Source organism: Meleagris gallopavo, chromosome 1 (genome assembly GCF_905368555.1).
Source record: "Meleagris gallopavo chromosome 1, MGAL_WU_HG_1.1, whole genome shotgun sequence".
Classification (NCBI taxonomy): Eukaryota; Metazoa; Chordata; class Aves; order Galliformes; family Phasianidae; genus Meleagris; species Meleagris gallopavo.
In genome coordinates this window covers 134,927,234-134,950,741 of record NC_139404.1, presented here as the reverse complement: position 1 = coordinate 134,950,741, position 23,508 = coordinate 134,927,234, and the positions used below count along the sequence as shown (strand labels likewise).

At 41.6% G+C, this 23,508-nt stretch overlaps 1 protein-coding gene across 1 annotated transcript in view; it reads right to left on the bottom strand.

Annotated features, from left to right (window-relative positions):
- Window positions 1-2,477: 2,477 nt before the first annotated feature.
- GAS6 (growth arrest specific 6) overlaps window positions 2,478-23,508 on the bottom strand; it is a 37,286-nt gene continuing 16,255 nt past the window's right edge. Inside the window, exons 5-15 of the mRNA XM_085215065.1 lie at window positions 18,402-18,524; window positions 16,620-16,739; window positions 14,704-14,829; window positions 14,151-14,272; window positions 13,089-13,207; window positions 12,507-12,696; window positions 8,901-9,065; window positions 7,262-7,430; window positions 5,766-5,938; window positions 5,115-5,343; window positions 2,478-3,065 (exon numbers count right to left, since the gene is read on the bottom strand). Coding sequence (XP_085071191.1) covers window positions 2,914-3,065; window positions 5,115-5,343; window positions 5,766-5,938; window positions 7,262-7,430; window positions 8,901-9,065; window positions 12,507-12,696; window positions 13,089-13,207; window positions 14,151-14,272; window positions 14,704-14,829; window positions 16,620-16,739; window positions 18,402-18,524 — 1,688 coding nt within the window. The 3' untranslated portion in view covers window positions 2,478-2,913. The remainder of the gene's footprint in view (window positions 3,066-5,114; window positions 5,344-5,765; window positions 5,939-7,261; window positions 7,431-8,900; window positions 9,066-12,506; window positions 12,697-13,088; window positions 13,208-14,150; window positions 14,273-14,703; window positions 14,830-16,619; window positions 16,740-18,401; window positions 18,525-23,508) is intronic.

The following is a 23,508-nucleotide window of genomic DNA, read 5'->3' as shown; positions in this document are numbered from 1 at the left end:
ATATTTTCCACCTTTCATGAACTTCTGTTAATTCATGTGCTCTACCTCTATGTTTTTTATAAAAAACAGTCTTAATATGCATAAAATCAGAGGTTAAATTATATGGGTCATAAAAACCATGTTTTGTTCCTTTACATTTTTTTTGTGATATGCAAAGTTTTAGACAAGCAATGCTAAGGTCAATGACAAGGTGCCTTGCACACATTGTTGATAAGGTCAGTGATCTGAATCCAATTAAGAGAAACAGAAGTCAGTGAGGAGACCACTATTTTTCTTCTGAGTAAAAATTTAACCCATCCGAAATGTCCCTTTTTTTGTGCAAATGCATGCTGGGAAGAACACAACCACCCTGATCATGCACTGAGTGGAACACGAGTGGACCTACACATGTACTTTTTTCCCTGGGGAACCACCTGCATTCACTTTTGGACATCTTTGAACTTTTGGACTCAAAACCCAGAACAGACCTTTTCCTTCTGAGTTGAGCAGCTGGACTGCTAACAGAACAGTATTTCTCTTGGGTTGAAGCACAGTGATTGAAGAGGAATTAACAAATGTTTATTATTTTTTTTTTCCTCTTCTCAACAGTATATAGAAGCAGCTGCCTTTTCCTCCAGTATTAGAGTATTAAAGCAATCAAGCTTGAAACAGAAATTCCCCTTCCCCACTCCCTTTCTGTAATTCTCCAGACTCGCCTTTCTCTTCTAAAGCACATTTTAGGTTGGGGGTTGTTGCGATCTCTGCAAAGTATCTTCACGTACACACACAGATATGCACAGTCCTGAAGATATTTTTAGCTCTGAATTAGACTGCTTTTAGAAGATGGAATTATAGTTTCTTTCACATACTATTAAGCCTGAGACTGCAGACTACCACAATGTACCACAGGATTCATGTTTTCAGCATCTGGCCTCATAAAGAGTACCACTTACATTAACACAAAGGTCAGGAGTATTTGTGATTCACTTGTGCCACGTTATTTTTTTGGGAACCAGCACAAAAAAAAAAAAAAAAAAAAAAAAAAGTAGACATAAGACTTGGTTGCTAACACACTTCTTTTCAAAGAACAAAGTAACATGGTTTGTTTCATCTTCTAAGTTTGTCCTGTTTTCATTAGAACTTCTCCAAGTTAAAAGAGTAGGAGATGTATTTTGGTGAATAACCAAGAAAAAGAAATAGAAAACAAACCACAGTATCTTCAGGGTTCCCTGCTCTCACTGGAATCATAGAAAGATGTTTCTTAGCTTCTCCATCACATCTCCAGCTGATGCAGAATCACTGACTGTAGCAGAAAGCTCTCTTGGGAATAACTTACTTTCTCTTGCTTAGCAACAAAAAGCAAAAGCACAGGACCGCTTCTGCGTTTTACTATCCACGCACAGTCTGCCAGCAAATCTGTCTGTTATTGCTGTCTAGTTAGCAATTATCCTTTCAGACTGGCATCTGGTTGTACCTGAGCATAAACAGGCCTTCTGACAGGTCTTTTTCTAAGTGTAAAAGAGTAGGTTGGCTGAAAGTGATAAAGCTCTCATTTTTCTGCCCTATTGCATCATTGCTGCTTCACTCGGCCATGATATGGAGCTATGATGTCATGCTGCCTAATGGCTAAGAGAATTATTTCCTCTGCTAAATAAGGCAGAGCACCAGTAAAAGTTTGGGATAGTCTTCACCCTCCTCCATCCTTTCCTCTGGGGCTGTTGTGTCTCCATATATTGGTCACAGATGTTGTCATGTGCAGATTATTAGACTAATCCACAATCTCAGGGTCACCTTAGCCTCCCAGTATTTGGATTTCCACCACAGCATCTCTCTCTGTCTCAGTTTGTTACTCTAACCTGATGGAAGACAAGAACCAAATAAAGCAAGATTTAAGCACGTCGAGGGGAGGCAAAGCCTGCCCCAACTGCACAAGGACATCTTAAAAATTAAATGCACTTCATGGTGCTACAGCTTCTTCTGAGCAAACCCACAAGCATATTCTCACTGCACTGCAATTTGGCCTGGCGAACTCTCACAATCACAAGCCTCTGTGCTCCCATTATGCTCACAGTGAATGAGCCAACCTAAAAATCAAGCAGCAAAAAAATGTCATCACCACATAATATTCCCAGTTCTTGACACCTCATCATTAGCTTCAGTGGTTACTGACAGAAAAGCCATATGGCTTTCAGCTTATGGAAGCTTTCCTTCTGTTTCCTGCTGACCCAGTTTTGTTTCTCATTCTCTGCTGACCAGAATTTTTCTAAAGGTCACAACTGAGTCTTCTATCTGCAGTACCAGAAACTGCACCAATAACAATAGCAGCAACCATTTGCTCTACAGCCCATGGAATACTGACATAAGCACGTAATCCCCGGCCTACAAACAAAAAAAAAAAAATGAAACAGAAACACTCACTAGTTTCATCTTCACATCAGGCATAGCCTGAGATACCACTGCCAAAGAGCAGAGTACAGAATAACTGGAGTACAGGTAAATTAAGAACTTGTATGTAAATATTTTATTCTTTCATATTTTGCAAATCAGAAAGCAGTGTTGGTAATAAAAATAATACAGAATTATTATTTTTCTTCCAGTCCACACTCATATATTACCAGGTTTTCCGAATTTCAGATAAAACTGTCTCTTACAGTCTAAACATAACATTCACTTTAAGTATATTCTGTACTGTTGCCTTACTTAATATTATTCTTCCAAACTATTTACAAATATATTACAACCTTTAGACCTCAAAGCAAAGAAGTATTTCAATAATCAATCTGACATAAGGATCAGTAGCTCCTACATAACTTCAGTGTTTAAAGAGAAACTATACACGCAGTGCGGTAGGTCTGAATAATTTATATCTTTAAAAAAAAAAAAAAAAAAGCATTGAAAGTTTCTGAGTACAAAACTTTCATGTTGCAGTGGTACCTATGGACCTGCTTCAACTGGAGGGCAAGAGTGGGATGTGATGTCGCTGTGCTTGTACAGCGCCTCATCCAAGTCCAGCGCCTTGCTCTTCAGCTTCACCGTCATGCAGCCATGGTAGGATGCTGTGACCGGAGTGGAGGTGACGTTAACATCTGTGCCAAAGGAAAAAGAAGCATCTCTGAAGGCATCTTCTACAAAAACACCCGCCGTACCTACGCTCAGATGATTGCCTTTTAGAGAACTGTACTCATACACAGAAGTGGGTACCTGTCCCACAGTGCCTCACGTGAATTTAAACTCAATTTTGAGCTTGAAGAATCTGTCAGCGTGTGCTTAATGTCTTCAACACTCAGCAAAGGAATCACTGAGATTGCTGTCCTGCAGAGCTTAAGGACATCCTTTGAAATGGATTCGTAAGATACAATCAGAAATAATTATGAAGAAGATTTTCTTTGTGTTACAGTTGCAAATCTGGTCAAATTTTCTGTTATGATTAGAAATGGATCTGTTTGAAATGTGGTCCTGTAAAGAGCAAAAAGTCTTTAAAGGCCCATTCACCTGGTCCGTGTACACATTGCCTGGACAAACACCTATGCATCATATAACTTACATCATTTATGGATTTATTAGAATTGAAAATATCACAGAAGAGAGAGTAAATACTTATCTGTTCCCTCTTTAACTATTTATTTTGCATCTACAGTGTTACCTGCATGGAATGTCATGCATATCTTGACCTAGGATTCCTCATTGCAAACAGACCAAAGAGATTAAGCATGACCACTGCACTTTGGTTTTTTTGTCCACTGGGTAACGAATCAGGAAAAAAAACAATATGAAGTTATCAAACTCTGAATGAGTCAAACTCAGTTAGGTCTGACCATTTGGTACAGTTATTTAACCCAGAATGGTGAATCCAACCATGGTGCTGAAATGTTTATTCATTTGGCAAAGTGACAAGGTTTCTCAGTGCGAGTGCTGCGTTCCACTCAATGACAAAAGCAGACCATAGGCAGGAATTCCTGCTTCTCAGTAGAACTGAGCAAAAGGGGAAAGCATCTACATCCACTGAAGCCAAATGGGTCCAAGAGCCACAGTTATGACAGATACCATTTAGCTCCAGGTAATGAAATCTGTGCTTCACCCAGTTAGTCTGAACTAACAACAGAGAACTCAGAGCAGCTACAGAACAGGACTGGGTTTGTATATTTGAGGGCGACCTGAAGTCAAGCAGATTGCATCTCTTGCTTGTACAATGGCTGGCTCAGTGCACCCTGGTGCTCTGGAGAGGTGCCCTGGAGAAGGCCGTATCTGGGGACGGCATTGATAAGTGAATCCAGCCATAACAAGAGGCAACACCCTGACTCAGCCAAAATTCATGACTCAGGTGAAAGTTTGATCTTTCAAGTTTATAGCAGAAGAGCAAACTGACCCGTGATAAGAAGCTGAGTTGCTGAAAAGCCAGAAAAATGTGACAGCCCCTTGGTTGTGCCCTAAGTACCCTCTGCTGGGAGGAGATATGCAAATTGTGTACTGCTGTGCTCAACTTGAAGAGGTCATCAGCCAGGGGGAATCACCATGCTTCCCAAGCTTCAGCCAGACAACGTGAGGCCACTCATGACTGCTGGAATGAGTCATTTTATCAGAGAACTTCTATACCAGGAGCCCATACAGACCTGGGAGTCAGACCATGAGATTAGATTTTAGAGATAAAACAGCAGAAAACTTTGACACACATGTTTGAGAAGCTGGGAGGCCAGGTGCCGTGTGTTATGGCATGAATGCTACGCCCTCATGGCATCCTTGGGCCAATTCTCACACTTCCTATCAAAGTCTGCTGTGGAGTACAGATGAGAACTGAGATCTCCCCACAAGGAGAACTTAGGTAAGAGCACAAAGCTCATACATTCTCACCAAATTAACCTTCAGAAAAACCATCCCTATTGCTGACCAGGAAGACCTTTCTTCCTATTTTTGTCTTCCACTGTCCTCAAAGGACACAATCATTCAGGAAAAAAAGAAATGGTCAAGTACACTCTCACATCCCTGGAGATCAGATGCCTGTATTGCAGACAAAGCCTGCACAAGCAGAAACATAGAACGAGGCTCTTGTTTCAATGAGCTGAGACAGTTTTCCTGACTCCCATCTCATCAAGGTGAGGTGAGAGTCTGAATGCCCTACTAGTAAACTGGCTGCTCACCTGGCAATCCTCCCACGTACGTCTTCACTGCTGACTGCAAAGAGCTCTCCAAGATAGACAGGTTGTCTTCTAACTCAGAGGTGCTTAATTCACTCTCTCCTTCCATCCCATCTACCCTCAGGGATAACTGGTCTTTCTTGAGTAGGATGTCCACAGAGTGTTCCTTCTTATCACAGAGATTTAGTGCCAGTCTGGACACAACTGTGTCCTCCACAGCCAAGATGACAAACTAGACAGTAAGGGAAAGAAGAGTAAAGAGGAAGTGAGCTGAATTATACCTATCCACAATTCATAAGGTCTGAAGTGACACCTAAACTTGTCTGCTTTGTGTTTATTACTGAAGAGCTCCAGAGAATGGAAATCCTTCCATTATGACATAGAACAGCTTTTATGCCAGAAAATTTTAACAAAATATGCTGGCATTCAAGTGACCAGTTCCATCTTTCACTTAGACTACATATGCAAAGAGTTCATGAGAACTGTCCAACACAAATCCTTAACGGGCAGGACTTCAGCACTCTAGCCCCAGACCATGTTCTGAACTGGCAAGTGCAAATAAGCAGGCATAACTTGACAGCTGTTTTGTGAAAATAACTACCAGGGCCCCCAAAATAGCAAGGAGTCTTCTGTAGAAAAATGCTTAGTCTGTACCTGTTGCTTCAATTTCTTTGTGGAGTGATAGTCGATCAAAGATAGCGATAGAGGGACAGATGCTTCTTCTGTAACCAGAGCAAGCATCACACCAGTATCTGTTGCTGGCTGAATTATAGCATTTACTTCTATTTTCCAACTTGTTTTGGTTTCATTCCCAGAGGAAGGTTGCACTACAAAAAGAAAACAAAAATAGCATAGTAGGACAGACATAAGAATAACAGGTGAAATGGTAGAATGTGCAGTTTCTGTCAGTAGAAAAAGATAGATGGATGAGCACATGGACTGCTACATTTCTTTAACAAAAAAATGCCAACGCTCCTGAACATATAATCAGAGAAGAAAGTGGCATTGGTTTCCTCTTTTTACTTTCTGCAATCTACTGCTTTTCAGAATGTCAAAAGACAAAGTTCAGTTTTTTTATCTCAAAGGGAGATTCAAATTCTCACGGCTGTCAAGCCATGACATTCAGAGAACTGCTGCAAGGCATGGCACCCAGTTCTGGCACTGTTCTTGACTGTCAAAAAGTCATTGAGGCATCGAAGTCCGAATCTGACATATGCTTCTATAAAAGCCTATATTAAACTGAAAAAGCACACTACACTGATCAGCAACTAATCACCTCATGATCATCACCCTGTCAGAATTGTGTGATGTTATGTCTCAACTGCTGAATGTGGAATTAAAATTGCTGGCATCTTCCTTATTGACCCAGTGCCCCTGTAATTCAAAAACTGATGCTGGTTATGAAAACCACTGTCTCTGCAGCCTCCCCACATGTGTGTTACCTACGCTGGATCATCATATTTTTGCATATATGTATAAAAGTAAATAACCTCCCCAACAAAAGAGGAGGATTAGTGTCTGTAGGTGAAAGAAGGATATAAAAATGAAGGTAATGAGAATTCATCTGTGTGAAACACTCTCATCTGCACTTTGTTCATACTTTGCAGCTTTTGAATCTGTATGGTAAACAGAGTGGTAAACAGGCCAGTCTGGCTAAGGCCCTGGGCAACTTGATCTAGCTGTGGCGTCCCTGTTCAATGCAGAGGAATTGGACTAGATGGCCTTTGAAGGTCCCTTCCAACACTAAGGATTCTATGATTCTACGACAGACAGCTGACACTACAACTCGCAGTTCTTCTTGTTCAGGAGAATGGACAAGGCTGGAGGCAGCTTCACTGCTGACAGAGGGATTGTGAAGCTTCCAGTGTTGCAGCTGAGTTGGAGTCAGCTGAGGTGTGAAATGCACTGCTGGAGCCACACACAGAGAACCTAACTCGTGCTGGCCATGTCCTTACTAGCTAGCCACGATAAATAAGCCTTCCTTTGCTGTGAATCACAAGTTTAGCCACTTCCTCACTATCCTCAGCCAGCAGTCTCTTCTGCATCAATCAACACTGAGCTAGGCATACCTATGGAATTATAACTGTTTATTAACCACGTATGTTTAATGGCAGGAGAACAGTCAGAAAAGAAACAACAGAAGTACTTACTGTAAGTAAGATTAAATATAGCAAAACCTCGGCCAGGATAGAAAGACCCTCGTCCTGCTACAGCAAAGCATTGCATCCTTTCATTCATCTTTATGGTCTCTTGGATAGTGCTGTCCTCCCCATTCAGCCAGTTCCATGCCCGCAAGCAGCCATCCAGCCGAGGGTTTATCTAGGAAGAAAATCACTATCTCACATCTTAAACTATTGTTGAGTGAAGAATGGCTATTTCAGGTGCAGAGGATATTATCCTATCAAATAGGATAAATTACTTTGATATGCCAAAAACATGGAAATCAACTGGTGGCAACCCTGATACTGCAGCCTGAATGTTCAGTATTCCCCATGAAACTGCTCTGGGCTTAGCTTGTTTCTTCAGAACTGAAGGGCACTGGCTAGGGCAACCACTCATTTGGTTGCAATGATTCTGTTGCTTCTACACACTGCACAGCATTACTGCAATTAATTCTAAAGCTTTATAGCTAGGGCTTTGTGACTCCCATAATTCTGCACTGTGAGCACTGGAGGCCAAATGGAAGGGAAAATAAATCCTTTGTGTCATTGCAAAATAGCCTTCATGAGACACATCATGTTGGGCTTGGTCACGGTAGAAGCTGTGTTCTGGCTTAAGAAAGGGGTGTCTGTGCATGCTATTCTGCACACCTTGTTCCTTCCAGTTTCTCGTGCTGTTACCCTGGGCCCAACTCCAGCATTAAAACACAAGGTAATGTGTAAGGAGAAGGCTCCCTGCAAAGCGCCTCAACCAGCACCATTCTCCCCAGGTAACTGAAGCAGAGAGAATTAAGTGTCTGAGCCAGGATAAAAACCTCAGGAGTTTTTGGTTCTTAATCATATATCCAGACCACACCCCTGGCTTAGTGCTTCAGAGAAACACCGGCCCTGAATGACTCCATGAGAGGAACAGAAGCCTGCCTCAGCTGCTGCGCTGCCTGTCCCCAAGCCACAAGCTTGTCACCTCGTTTAAAAACAAGGAGATGCCAATTTGAGTTTCAAGGTGCCAGCTGTGTGTGTGGTGGACATACAAGACAGCCTGAGCAGCAGACATTTCAGACATGCAGCATCATCCAGTCTCATCCACAGAGTGCCCTAACTTTCATTTGTATGCTCTACCTACTTGAATTAGGAAGAAATGAAGAAAAACAGACTCCTGTTTTCCCTTGGGTCCTACATCACCAAAAGAGTAAAAGCCAGGAGCAACAGCTGTAATACAATACCCATGAAGCTCAAACTTTGGTCACAATACAAAAACCTGCAGGGCACAATATTATACTTGCCCAGTACTGTCTGTTGGCATGCCAAGGCCACTCACTATCTCCAAGACAGCACAGTCACTGCTAGTTCTCAGGGCTTTGCCATGTGCTCCAGTCCTCTGGTATCCTAATTCTGTAGGCCTGAAGTGGAATACATCTCACCCAATCTCACCAAGAGTCTCAGCTTTGCTCCTGGCTTCGGCTCCCTCTATACTCAGTGGAGAGAAATCTGTATCCAGAAGGTGATAACGCTCCCTGTTTCAGGGCAGGCTGAGCTGCTCTCAGAAGGGCTCTACGTTACCCCTACACAAATCAATGAAATCAAGCCCCTCAAACCTACAAAATAACAGAAGTGATCGTGCTGTTCTTACCGGCACAATAAGGTCCTTTGTTTTAAAGGGAATGCCTCCTACTGTCAGGTTCAGCTGATACAGTCCTTTGTATAGGGTAAACAGGTCCCCTGACACAGCTATTTTCATAACTGCATCCCTGTTGACCTTTACAACCAAACTTCTCTCGAGTTCTTCAACAGAGATCTGAAGAAATAAAATGGTAAATAGAAAATGTCAGTATGAAATGAGCTGCAGCCTCAACTAAAGGACAGACACCACAAGCAAAATCCCCAGGATGCAGAAATATTGTGTGTTCCCAAGGTTCTTTGTTTACCTGTTAAGTTACGTTCCACCTTCAACAATCTGGAGTTCCCCTAATGGCAAAGACAGCCCGGGTACTCCAGAACAGCATCACAACTAACTGAACGGATCAACTACATGACATCTGTAGGTTGCTCTAAACAAAATTTAAATGCAGTAATGTGTTATTAATGAGAAACTTCCTACTGTGACAGCCTGTGAAAGGAAAAGTTGGAAAGACAGACAAGAAGGTGTCTTTGTTGGCCCAGTGAAGGAAACAGAAGCCACACGAAGTGTAGTTGTAGAGTGCTGACCCCCAAAAAAGAATAATTGAATATGTCACATTGGAGAGGGTCATAAAAATGTACAAGAGGCACATTTTCTTTCAGAAGGTCTCTGTGAGTTGTATCTTCACATCTCCTAAAAGCTTCTTTAAGGAACAGTCTATCCTCACTGAAATTTCAAGAACTTGCCACAGTTTGAGTGGAATTGCTTTACATGGGGTGTCACACAGGAACAACAACCTGTGACAAGTTGCATCCTTACAAGGCAAGAGACCAGGCTGCACAGAGAAACACTATGAAGCCTCCAGCTCCATGGGGAGAGAGGAAGAGCAGAAGCCCAAGGCTGACACCCAACAGCCTGTGGTAATGGCCCATCCTGCTGCAAAGAGCATTGAGTACTCTGCCACAGTCTGCTTGGAGACTGCCAAGAGATAGCTCGATGATCCCATAAGGTTTAGCCATAAGGGCAGATAATTTCATGTTTTGGCATCCTGCCTTGCCTAACTCTGTCTGCTCCTTGCTCAAAAGCAATTGGGCAGCTCAGCAAGGGACTGGGCTATAGGCAGTTGCTGGGTAAGAGCCAAGGGTGAATCTGCTTCGGATCGCTTAACTGTCAGCCTGAATAAGCTGTTATTTGTGCCAACCATACTGTCCTCATACTAGTACTAAACACTGCAAATAGGAAAATAAATAATGATTTGGGGAGTGAAATCAAGACAAACAAAAGGTGACTGCATTATCTACTCTCATCAGATCATACATGCCACCTCATTCCACTGGATTACACATACATCACTGTATTAAAAGTTTTTCCTGAGGCTTGCTCATTTGTGTTATTAGTGCTGGGAATAATCACTTAGAAGTAGATTAGGACAGATCAACATCAGAGAGTATACCTCAGTAGAAATACTGGCCTGAAGTTTTCAAAATTCTTGAACTTTTGTTTGAGATCAAGAACCATTGACTTTTTTGATTCACTTTTAAATAGCAAATAAAATATAAAATAATAACTTTTTTTTTTCCTATCTGCTGAAAGTTAAATAGGAAAATTACTGTTTCCTCACATCTGTGAAGTTCCCACCAATACCCAAAATCCAGGTCAAACCAAAACTAAGGGCTCCCAAATGGCACTTGAGTCTGGACTGTGACCATGGAGATCTGGGTTGTGCTTCACTAAAGATGAAGTTGAAAAATGCATGAGAGTCCATACTTGAAATATGTGGCTTCATGGAGACAGGCTAAAAGCAATAATCCTTCCTCAATAGGACTTCCCAAATTCAAAACCACACCAGACAAAGGAAAAAGGAGAAATGGTCCCATTTAGCTCAAGGTAACAGCAGCACTGCTGGGTGCAGTGGCTCCTCTGTCCCATTGTGTGGCTGCTGGTCACTAACACAGACGTCACAGCACCCACAGAGCTATCTGCTGGCATTCAAGGAGAGTTGGGACAATGGTTTCAGACACAGGGTTTGAATGGTGGGCGGTGCTGTGTGGGGCCAAGAGCTGGAATCAATGACCCTCATGGGCCCCTTCCATCTTGGGATATCCCATGATTCTATGATCTCTACAGAAAAAGCAAACCAATCACACTGCTGCAGCCACTCAGCCAATTCCTTGGATATGACAATGCATGGAGATAAGAGCCCTGGCACTGAGGACTGGCAGGAGACCAGCAATTGTACTTGCTGCCTAAAAACGATAATTACTTTTATCATACTCCCTTCTCTCCCCACAGGAAGCAAACACAGCCTTTGTAGTGTTTACTCTGCAACTCCCAAGTGTTTGAACATTTTGCACTGCTTGAAGATAGAAAATACGCTTCTGATATCTCCCACCAAAACGAGTACAGGGAAGTTTCTAATTCCTTCATAATGAGGTCTGGCACTCAACAAGTACTTTACACTCCTGTCTTAAATGGCTTAGCATGGTAATTCAGAAATAACTTCTTCAAGGCTATTCCTACCTGCCAAGATACACATGTCATCTACATGTTATCTACAGCTTTGTTGAACTTCTACAGCTCCTATTTGGAATCTAAAATTCTTTCAATGGCAGTAAAGGAACTGAATAAAAAATCACCTTGTACACTGGAAATATTGTCAAATATCAGGAGCTGGCAATGTATGCACTTCTTTTATTCATTAGAATCAAATCTTTCCCACGTTTTTTCTTTAATGTGTAAGTCTAGTTTTCTCAATGCTAAGAAATTTAGAACAGAAAATGATTCAGCTACTCATATCTGTATGTCTCTTATGTAAGTTAACAAAGAATTTCCCACCTATTGCCCAACAGACACATCAACTTAAAGATAACACATCTAATTAAATGAGAAAAGACAAAAAAGGGGAAAAGGCATATATAAATTGCTAATCTATTATAGATCCTGCTACAGGACTCTTTTTATGATCCTGCCACGAATGGCAATATTCCATGATACTTCCTGAATCACCAGGAGATATCCTGAGAGTGCCAAGAAAGTAAAGCCTCACCAGCTCCAATCAGTGCATCTTCTCTTGAGAGACTGCTGGGATTATGTTATTAATAAACAGCAAGTCACACCATTTCTAACAGACCCCAATATATTTACAAGGGAAGTTGAATATTTTGTTTATAAACAAGCTTGAAGAGTTAAAAAATACATACTGTAGCATAATATATCTGTCAAGGCCCAGAGCTGAGCCCTGTCACTAAATCAATAAATAACCCATAACAAACACATGTATCATAGACAAAACTAACCCTCCTTGGAGACTTCCTTAAAAGATCTTCCTCTTTCTCCCTGCTAAATCCCGACTAGAGGGCATCTTCTCAAAGTAACATCAAACGCAAACCAGTGCTGCTATCTAGTTTACACTGGATATAAAGTAAGATTTGACTTGTTTGGAAAAGCATCCCATTTTCACCTTTCCATGGACAATGTGTGCAAGCAGAAGCTCAAATGAACAGGCTGGAAAAGCATCTTCTCAACAATACAAAGAGTACACAGAGTCTAGCTGTGCTTAACAAAGCCCAGAAGGAAGAAGCAAAGAAAGATAAGCTCCCAGAAGCAGTCCATACTCACTGTCTGCCACATGCCATGGTTGATGAGCGGTCCACTGCTGGTCACGCGGCCTATTCCGCTGTATTTCAGCTGTAGCTCTAACCGTCCTTTGCGCAAAGCCAAGACCACCCATGTGCTGTCTTGATGGCCTCCAGCAAAGAAAAGGATACCTTCAGGATCAAAGGTTCTAAAGTCGAACTCAGCCACAAGTCTGACCGCACAGGTGTCAAGAAATAAATTAGTTATGCAGAGTTCAAAAACCACCAAGTACTTTCCATACAGATAGCATCAGTTCTAGCAGTTACGGTCTGTTAAAACATACTAGCTTTTAATGCACTCTTTTTCAAAGACTTTAGCTGTGAAGATGGATTTTAAAATGGCATCAAGAATAAGAAATACATTACTGTACTTCAGTAATTATCTGAGGAGCTCTGTGGTCAAGACCGTCTTTCTCAATTACTGGTTTGAATAACGTTTTGCAAAACAGGACTCCATAATCCAAACAAATAAATATGGTCATGGACACAATCATTATTTTAGTGACTCCACCGCATGCATCAAAGCTGGCCAGCACATTCAACTGTCCTTCAAAATTGTCCTCACCTTGTCAGTTGTTTCCTCTTAAAGCGCAGTCTGATGACAGGAGTCCCACTGAACATTCTCCCCAGGTATAAGGACTTAACACTTTTTGCAACAGCAAAAGGCACACATGGTATTATGTTCTATAATCAAAACACATTTTTTGAGCACTTACTCTTCTCACACAACAGAATAAGAACCAAGCAGCTTGCCTTCTTTTCTCAAACACATAGATGCTATACATATAGCAGGATATGGCACTTCATTGGTTTAATTCTCAAAATATCTGTTTTAGTTCTGGGAACATTTCATCTTTCCCTCTCTTTCTCCTCCTCTTTGCCTTGATTGAATGCTTTCCTATTGTGAAACGAAATCACATTCTCAAGGTACAGCATAAGATTTTCTACTGCAACTCAGTGCCTGCAACACTACCAGTTCTTGTCTGGTTTATACAGAAGGAGCCTTTGCCATTGAAGCCCATCAAATGCCTGGATCAGGGACATATAAAGCCCTAGTGCTATTTTGCAACTTACATCGTATGCCCTGACACCTTTCCTCTTGGTCCTACTGGGCCTAACTCTGATCAGTTTGTGCAGCTAGACGTAACTCATGGCTTAACAGAGGGCTGGCTGGGCTACTCTGGTCAAGCATTGAAGGGGGAATTGGTGGATTCCTCATCCCTGGAGGCAATTAAAAGACGTGTGGTTGTAGAACTGAGGTACATGGTTTAGTGATGGAACACAGCAGGTCACGTTGATGGCTGGACTTTGTGATTTTGAAGATCTTTTTCAATCTAGATTAATGTGAGATCCTATTCTATGGTCACCATCATGTTCTTTTTGGACTGGAACAGCAGAAGCCTAAGAAGAGAGACTCTGAGTGAACAGACTTCCATAAAAGGCTAACAAGACCCCTCTATCTTACCTAGTGAGCTACTGCCCCCAGCTCGTGTACCCTTGGCACTCTGACACCCTCCTGCTGGTCACTCAGCTTAAATGGCTTTGGTCCAGTGCTTCGTCAATTACTTTCAATTGCAGTGTAAATTAAAAGACTATTCTGCAGTTATATCAATGAAGTCTGACATACCTCACATGTATTCATGTCCTGGGAAAGCTTTACTCCCCCTCTGCCATCACAATGACAAGTGTAACTCCCTGGCAAGTTGACACACATCTGTTCACACAGTTGTTCTTCACATTCATTTATATCTACAAAGACCAGCAAAGAAGAGAGAAGAAAACAGCCACCAGATTTATCTGAACATGAATTATTTGGTGAAAAAAAAAAGTTAGCAGTATTATTTTGTAGCATCTTTCATCTACCTGTGCTCATGCGCTCCATATCCATAGACGGTACTTACTCTATACTACAGTATACAAAGAGAGACAGCAACATGCATAGATACTTTTGAGCTTCCATCGGATCTTCTACTTCTCATAAGTTCAAGAAATCTCAATACTCTGTCTCCTAAGGACTGGTTCATGCACTAAAAATCACTGCAAACTCAGTGTGTTGCTCACAAATAGTGAAAGGCAAGAAGACCTTAAAAATTTTTTTACTGAACCCTGACGATCAATTTCTGGTTATTTCTCTAATAGCTTCAGAGCACGTAATAATGTTATTGTGTTTATGAACTTACCATCACAAGTCTTTCTCTGCTCATCATACCTGTAGCCTGCATCACAAACACATTCATATGAGCTTATCAGATTTTTACAGCGAGCTTCTCCACAGATGTCTGCTGATGCTGCACACTCATCTATGTCTGCAAAACAAGCAATTAAACAACACTACATGAGATGAGTAAAATCACTTCAATGTTTGCACACTGGAGAGGGTTCAGGCTCAAGCGATCCCTCTATTCTGGTAAATGGAAAACCAGTATCTTTAAGAATCTACCTTTAGGGCTCATCTAGATATAAGGGATAATGTCAGGCTTTCAAAACCAGTTGCTGCTTCTTTCTTTAAGCCATCAAACATCATTGGGAAGAACAATGCAAAACGAGCCTAGAAACGAAACAGAGCAACCCCGTGCAAAACCAAAAACCCACTGTCCATGGGGCTGAAACTGGGGGATAAAAAGTAGCCACCAGGAAATGAGGAAAAGCAGTATGATTTTTAATAAAACACAGAAGCAGCACTCAGTCTGTGGAAAAGCTGAGATTTCTGTTCTCAGATGAGCAAACTACCTTTTTTTTCCTTCAGCACATTCACAAAACTGAAATCCAAATCTGTCTATCTGCACTAGTAAAAGGGAACTGAGGAAGAAGGACTGTCACCAAGAACAAGTCTTGTCTGAGAGACGTTGTGTGGTTGTTGTGCCTACAAAGGCAGGCAATGGACTGGAACTGAAGGCTTGTAAAAACGCCCACCAAAATCCTGGTACTGGAAATACATTTGTAGTATAGAATTTCATATTTACCTTTGCTTTCTAACATGTTAAAACTACAACTGCATGTTACACTTCGTGATTTTCCCATGTATATGAAGTAGTCTGTGGTAGTCTATCTGTAGCCCAGTCTATAAATCAACAGGCAAAAACTAATGCTGTAGTGTATGCACAAAATGATAGGAATTAACAGCCGGAAACTGTCAAAATGCACAAAAGCATTAAAATGCAATTAAAAATCCGAGCTAGCATTAATTGCATCTGCTATGAACACCAGCAACGTGCTGGCTTGACATGGACACATAGCTTGTGTGTGATGGTCACTGTGTTCTAATAAACACTGCAATTCAAAGGTAACATCAGCTCATTTGCATGTGTGTATACATTAGAAGGGATGCCATGTAGGCCATACCATCATCACTTCAAACAGCAGAAGTGACACAGAAATAAAATCCTGCTCTTTTTGGCTGCTAGCATAAATATGTTGAGTCAAATATGTGTACTGCTAAGAACCATGTCATTCCATTCGTAAGGGGTATATAAGCTGACTTGCTTGTTTTTCACAAGACACAAAAAACATTAACAGCTATCTGTGATCACTAATGAGTGTATGTCTCAGCACACAGTTCCTTAACGCTTTTAAAATCTCAGTTGCTCAAGTTCTGTTACGTAAATTCACTCCACCATTTCAGACATTTACTTCAGATCTCCAGGTTCTGCTTCCAGTTGCCATGTCAAACAGTGGTGTGCCTTCACAAGGGCCTTTCTGCAGCTATTAACAATCAGTGGCAGTGCATTTATCTGTCTTTATCAATCTCGGTTAATTACTTGCTGCTGCACTTATCTAGATTTAGAAAAATGAAACAATAAATACACAAAATAAAAACAATAATCACATATACTACAACTCGTGAGATTGGGAAGGAGTGTAGCAATGCACCTGGGCAGCCCTTCCTCCTCTCAGTGTCAGGATACAAGCACTGATCAGTTACACTGATTTAGCACAACCCCAGACACGGAATTCCATGAATCTGGCCTGTAGTGGGGCACTGGAGAGCAATGTGATGGGACCACAGAGAAGCTAGGATATAGTGATGGCATGAGCACCTGTTACCATCCCAGACCTCAGCTTCTGCTGGGTTGGGAGGCAGGACAGGAAGGCTTACCTTCACATGTTTTGCTGTCTTTAAGAGCATAACCACTGTAGCATGAGCAGCGGTAGCTGCCGAGCTTGTTGAGGCAGATCTGGTTACAGCCACCGTGCTGCACTTTGCACTCATCAATATCTGCACCAAAAGAAAGTATTGCAGTCAGCTTTTCACCTCTGACATGATCTGTGGAGTGAGAGTGGGGCAAGGAGCTGGGAAAGGGAAAGAGCAAATGAGGAACACTATCACATTTGCAACCTGATGGTTACAAGAAGCACAGAGATTTCATTCAAGCACTTCAAGTGCATTGGCCTGAGTTCATTTGATAACAGAAAAAACAGAGCAGGAGCTGTAACTGAATCCCTCCCCCATAGGTCAGACAGGGCAGGAGAGTCTCTTCAGCCTATAGAGGTGAAGAAGAAGAATTTGCTTGCAGAACATGTATTACAGCTAACTTCTATGATGGTACAATGACTAGTAAGTTTGGTATTAAACAACACATAAAGATATTCTCACTACTACAGAGCACCACTATCACTACTACAAGAGAAACAAGAAATAGTGAGTTCACAGCTACTGTGCTCCACTGACACCAGCAGCAAAGGCCTGCTTGATTCAGCAGAGCCTTCTCTGTGCCCTACCTGCTCACCATGCCCCGTCTGCATAAGGGACTCCAGAGTCAGCTGGTAGGTAGAATACCAATTTCACAGTGTTTTATATGAAAAACAGGGGATATGCTTCAGACTGGCCAGTTACTCAAGGCTGCTGAGAGCCTATGGGTCTACTGTCTCAAATACTTAAATAAACTGCTTGTGAGTGATCCTATAATTTCACCACAATATTCACAATGGGAACACAGGGTTTGGATCTGCTGCTCTCTTAGTGGCCACAGTTCTGGACTGGCTGGATGTGCTTTCTGGCAGCCATTTAATTTTGGCAGGCAGAACAGCAGCGGCCCTGACAGCCAGAAAAAAAAATAGGAATCAGAGAACAACGGGAGGAATTATTGAGTATTTCATTACAGAATACAGAAAATCTCTTTGGGCTTGGGACATACTGCATGAAAAAAAAATACTCTGCCTGAATATTCTCTTTGGAGCTGATGGGAATATACAGTGGGAAATGAGTAGAAGTTGTAGTAGAAGCTTGGTGCCCCATCCCTGGAGGTGCTCAAGGCCAGGTTGGATGGGGCCCTGGGCAGCCTGAGCTGGTGGGGGGCAGCCCTGCCCACGGCAGGGTGGGACTGGGTGGGACTGGGTGGGCTGTGAGGTCCCTTCCAATCTAAGCCACTCTATGAGTGGACTTGGAATAATACCGCACCAGTGAGAAGGGATACAGCAGACTAATGTCACCAGTTCATGCATTAGCAAGAAATGACAACAATCTGCCAGAAGTGTCTGTTGCTACTGCAAGGGAATGGGAAGATGGGCCAGTTTAACAAGATCTGCAATTTGCCCTCTGTTACTACAGTGCTAACAACATCAGTTGAGGGAGTTGCATTTGCAAAGCAACTACCAATTCACTTGTGCTGCCCTTTTCAGAAGAGTGGGACAGAAAGTTGGGGCACAACCTCTTAGATTTCCTTGTCAACACCAAGGTGAAATCCATTAAAGTCATTTTTAAAATGGTGAGAGGCAGTTACATGATTTCTATAAAGGCAAAAGTATGAGTGGTGTGTAACACAGGTTCAGTACTATGACTTTTGAATTGGACATCACATTATCAGTGACTAATTTAAAATACAGCAAGTATTTAAAATACAGCTGTTACAGATCTGAAAGAGAACAAAACATGCATTACCTTTATCACATGTTTTTCCCTGCCAGCCACGTTTGCATTCACAATAGAAGTCCCCCTTCAGATCTTCACACCTCACAGTCCCTTCTTTGTAACAAGGATCAGGAGAACACTGATTTGGCAAATCTGATTTACAAAAGGAATTAAAAACAAACACAAACACAGAACAAAACAGAACAATGCACTGAGGTCAATAATGAAAGCTCTTATTAAAAATCAAGACATTTAAATACTAACAGAGAATCACTATCAGAAGAACTCGCACCTGAGAAAACTGGAAGCTAATGCCTATTGCTGACTTGCCAAATAAGCTGTGCCAGAAATGTGAGATGAAATTCATTTAATTGCAAAAGGAAGTGAGCTGCTACCCCCCACGTTTGAAGGATATCTCCTGAAATAACTGTAATTCTACTCTCCTCACTTTAGAAAAAAACAGAAAGCGGACAGCAACTAAATACTCAAGGAAGAAGGGTGATCTTTTCATTTACTTTTGGTAATTTAACTGAGGATTTCACCAAGGTTGATAGATTGATTACTATAAAACATTTTTATCTGTTTTTTTTTTTTGTTTTTTTTGCCAGAGCTGAGCAATTTAGGCTTTTCTATTATGTAGAAGGAAAATAAGTAAGAAACACCAATGAGTTAATGGCATCAGAACTGCAAACCAATCATCCGTTTTGCAGACAATGCTAAGCTCCTTAGCAGGCCAACACAGAATAAAGTCCTACACTGACTTTTAAGCCAAGTTCCGACAGTCAGCAATGGACATTCTCCACAGGGCCCAAGAAAGCAGTGCCCATACTCCAGGGAGGATTGAGGGAACAAGTATCTAACTATTACACAACTGAGTAAAGAATACAATTCACCATTACTCTAGGGATGGTGTTGTGCAGAGATAGCTGAAGGACACCACTAAGGATTTCCCTGTCCTCTCAAAAAATGAGCTAGGAAGCTCTTATGTAGTATCTGTTCTAGTAGTGTTGCAGATCAGCAACTTTCTAAGACTGTAAAGGTATTAGCTGTTTTCACAACCTTAACCAGAAAGAGCAGTGCAGGAAAGGAAGTCCTGCACATGATGCTTGGGCTTCTCTTCTGGTGAGTAAATGTGGAAGTTTTTTGTGCCAGGGAGGGGCTGGCAGCACTACAGAGCAGTGACTACCCAGTCCTTTTGGTGGAGGAGACAGAAGCTGTCACAGCTGCTGCAGCTAGCAGCCTTTAGGGGAAGGACTGCTGTTATTAGCAACACCTTCTACAATCCCACAGTCTGGGCAACACATCCTTACAACTCAGCAGAAACCCATTCAGCCCAGACAAAAGGAAGACTACACAAAAAGTTTTACAAAAGGTAAGTTTGCAGCACCTAATTAGCAGCAGCCCTCTGCACAGCACCATGTCTGCTGCTTAGACAAAATACATTGATTTAAATGACGAAGTACAGACATCTGACTCATTTTGCTGTAAAAATTATTAGAGAAACTTCATGAGAAGTGCAATATGCAGTAGTCAAAACAATATTTTAGAAGTATTATTTGTGTGCAACATTAGCAGCCTTACACATTTCTTCCTACTGCACTCTGTTCACCAGTGTGCCCATGGGCCTTTTGGATTTTTGGGCTGTGTTTTGGCCAGCTGTTAGGGCTGGTGCTATGTTAGGCAGAAAAATAATGTAAGAGAATAAGCACTAGAGTTGGACTGTGTTTGTGTTATATTTGCCAGGAAAAAAACGTCAGATTCTTACCATGGGCTGCACTGCAAATTCCTCATTAATGCAACCCCCAGTGGACAGCCCCATCTACACTAAACCCTGCAGACACCGAATTACTGAAGGCTGAAGTTAGCCACACATTAGTGTTGCAGTTTATCCAGGTTACTGTGGAGAACTGATTTCTTATTTGCTGTCCATTCTTCATTTTTCACAATGTGCAATATAAAAGTGTTTGCCATTTATTTCTCTGTAGGGCATTTAACTCAGTTTCATGATTTCACCCACCTCTACTCAAACACAGCTCCATCCACTCTCTCCCTTCAGGTTCTCCTGCTCTGTAACTAGCACAGCTTCAGTTCCTAGCTGGGTGCAATGTCACTGAGCAGATAAGAATTCATCCTGAGCCTCAGCAAAATGCTCTACAGAGGACAAAGGAGGAGAGAACCAGAGGGCTGTTCCAGGATGGAATGTGACTAGAATCCTGCCAAATAAATGTGTATTTTCAGTATTTCATCTTGATGCTCAGAAACTAGACCCTGAGTAACCCTATAGGAAAAACATACAAACCCAGCCTGTAAGAGCCTCACAGAAACAATCATCTCCTCAGCACAAACTAAGCTGCAATACTTTTCTTCCCCACCACTCTAGCTTTGCAGAATTGAAGCAAAGCCACAGCTAAGGTAGAAGATGTGCCACACAAAATACAACACAGTCATGTGGGCTGTCTCCAGCATGTGCCCATCAGAATACCTGCCCAGAGAGATATCACCAGAGTAGTGGTTAAGGTGGGGATGAGCCATCATCCTTTTGCATCCATGAGAAGCTCCTTTTCTTGGGCAGATCAGAATTCGTATACAGTAAATAGAACGGTTTACAGATGGTAAGCCTAGTCTTTCTGAAGCAGCACTAACCAACCCTCCTAGACATGGCAATGTTCTCAGTCACCTGTGTTGGTAGCCAATACAGGTCAACAGGGCTATCTTGAGCCCCCTCATGCTTCAGCAATTTCCCTCAAACTTGATTCTCATGTGTCTTGCAGACCCAGATGGAAATAATACTGTATAATAATAAAATATTTATATCCCATCAAAAATATGCTGGCTGTCTGCTCCTCTTCTCATGAGCATCTGAAAACACAAGACAGTCCTGTGCATTCCTTGTGGCTTCACAGCTGTGTAATTCCACCAACTTCACTGAAGTTGATTTACACCACTGTAAGAGAAAAAAGAGCTCTTGTTCCCATTAATTTACACATCAGACTTCAGTAAAAGTATTAAAAGTAATAAACAAGTGACACTTTTTATGTGCTTTGGTCTATGTCTGATAGCACATATATATCTCATAATTGCAGACAGAGAACAATGTTGTTTCAATTTCTCAAGTACATGTGGAAACATGACTTTACCTAAGTACAGTCATTGCTGCTTCCAGTTCATAAGTCTGCATTCTGAACTTGTATTTTGATATTAATAAGTGGTACAAATTAAAACGTCATTTGGAAAATGCTAGGTTATGAAGATTACAACACTCAACACATAACAAAAATCTTATTGTTTTTTTAAGGTCAGATGTAACTTGGGTTTCCAAAAAATCTTGTAGCATTTTCCAAACTCTTGCAGAATCAAATCCTTAAATCTTAGCTGACCCACAATACCTTATTTTAGGAAAAAAAAAATCCATTTCAGCAGATCAGAATATAGGTATCTATGTGTAAAGCAAATATCTATGTGTGAAGCAAGTGTCTAAGTTCTGACTGCAGTCAGTGGAGATCTAGTCAGTACTGTGGAGTCCACAAAGTCATTCAGCTAACCCTAGAGCAGACACAATTTGGTCAGTGGCATCACTGTACAACCACTGAACAGACTTACTCTTCACTGACTGTAACAGGACCTACACACGCATAGGCTGGAAACACCTACATCTACCTGTCTAAATCTGGAGTTGAACCCTACCTGCAGCCCCAATCTAAAGATCCTATGAAAGAGAATATTCATATGCCCCAGTAAGCTGCCTATTCACTACCACAAATAAAATGTGTACCTTATTTCTAGCATAAAATAGTCACCCTCCAACTGTTGGGTTACGCAGTGTCCTTGCATGTCAGATTAAAAGAGCCTTCTACTACCTTGTTTTGAGAAGAGAAGGAGACTATTAAGAAACACTGCACTTAAATGTGTCTTGCAGGCACAACCCTGGAGAGCTACATAGCCTTTTGGCAGCATCTAGGAAAAATAAGACACGCTGGAATCAGCTAAGCACAAGGTCTGTCATTTTTCCAAGCGCATGTCAGGCTCCTTTTCCTGTGAATTAACAACGGCCAGCCAAAACTCAGCCACTTAAAAATATTTTAGTATTTTAATGGGGGAAAATATTGTCATTTTATTGCCAAACCACCGCATCTCCAGTGGACTGAATCCCTAAAAACAATTACTCAGTTCTCATTTTTTCAGAACACAGAAAACATCCTCACCCTTCAGACTTCTGTCTCTGAAGCACGGATCAGCTATTCAGAACCAGTGTTCCCAGCTGATGCCACCATTTGCAGCAGCAGCTCCCACCTCCCTGGTGTGCTATGCACAGGAGCAAAGGGAAGCACCCAGCCTCATATCCCACACTGAATTAGTCTGCACAGCACACAGGTACCACAGGTCTGAGAATTCCCATTCCGTTGGCTCCAACTTCTGCAACTGATACATGAGGGCATTACATGAGGACAAGTCTAGACACACCACTTACTAACTTTGGAATTCACACTTCAGAAAAGAGTGCTTATAAACATGAAAGTTTGACAAAATCCTGATCCTGCTTTGGTAGCACTGGTATGCACACAAGACTGACGCAGCTTGGTCACAGTAAAAAACTGAACCGCAGGGACAAAAATGAAAATAAATATGTGTGCATGGTTTTCTCACCATTTTTGCTGATCTGCTTCCATAGCATATTAAGAATCTTTAAGAGAATATTTACATGGTATCCTTAGCGCTGCTAAGCTCAAAAGGGAACTGGAAAGGTCTCGTAAGTTACTGAAACACCCATCTCTAGTGTTAGCAATGAGCAAATACCTCTCTCCCCTCTATACAGGTATCAAATTGACTTCCAAATTGATTTGAAATTTTAAAGGCTGTAAAACCTACAGCATAATCACGTGATGAGTGCAAAGAACCTCCTACTCAAAGCTGTCAAAAGTCTGACATAAGCCTGGGTTTGACTGTAAGCTTTTTTAAGGCTACTTAACAGGGGAAAGCCAAAGTCAGCATTCGAAAGGAAACTAAAGGACAAGCATGGAGTACAACGTTATGGTAAATCTTACTACTTGTCCATCTTGCTTTTCAGTTCATTCAGACATCAGGAAATTGGTAGGAAATAAATGTCCTCCATCAAAAAATATCAAACCACTGAGTGATG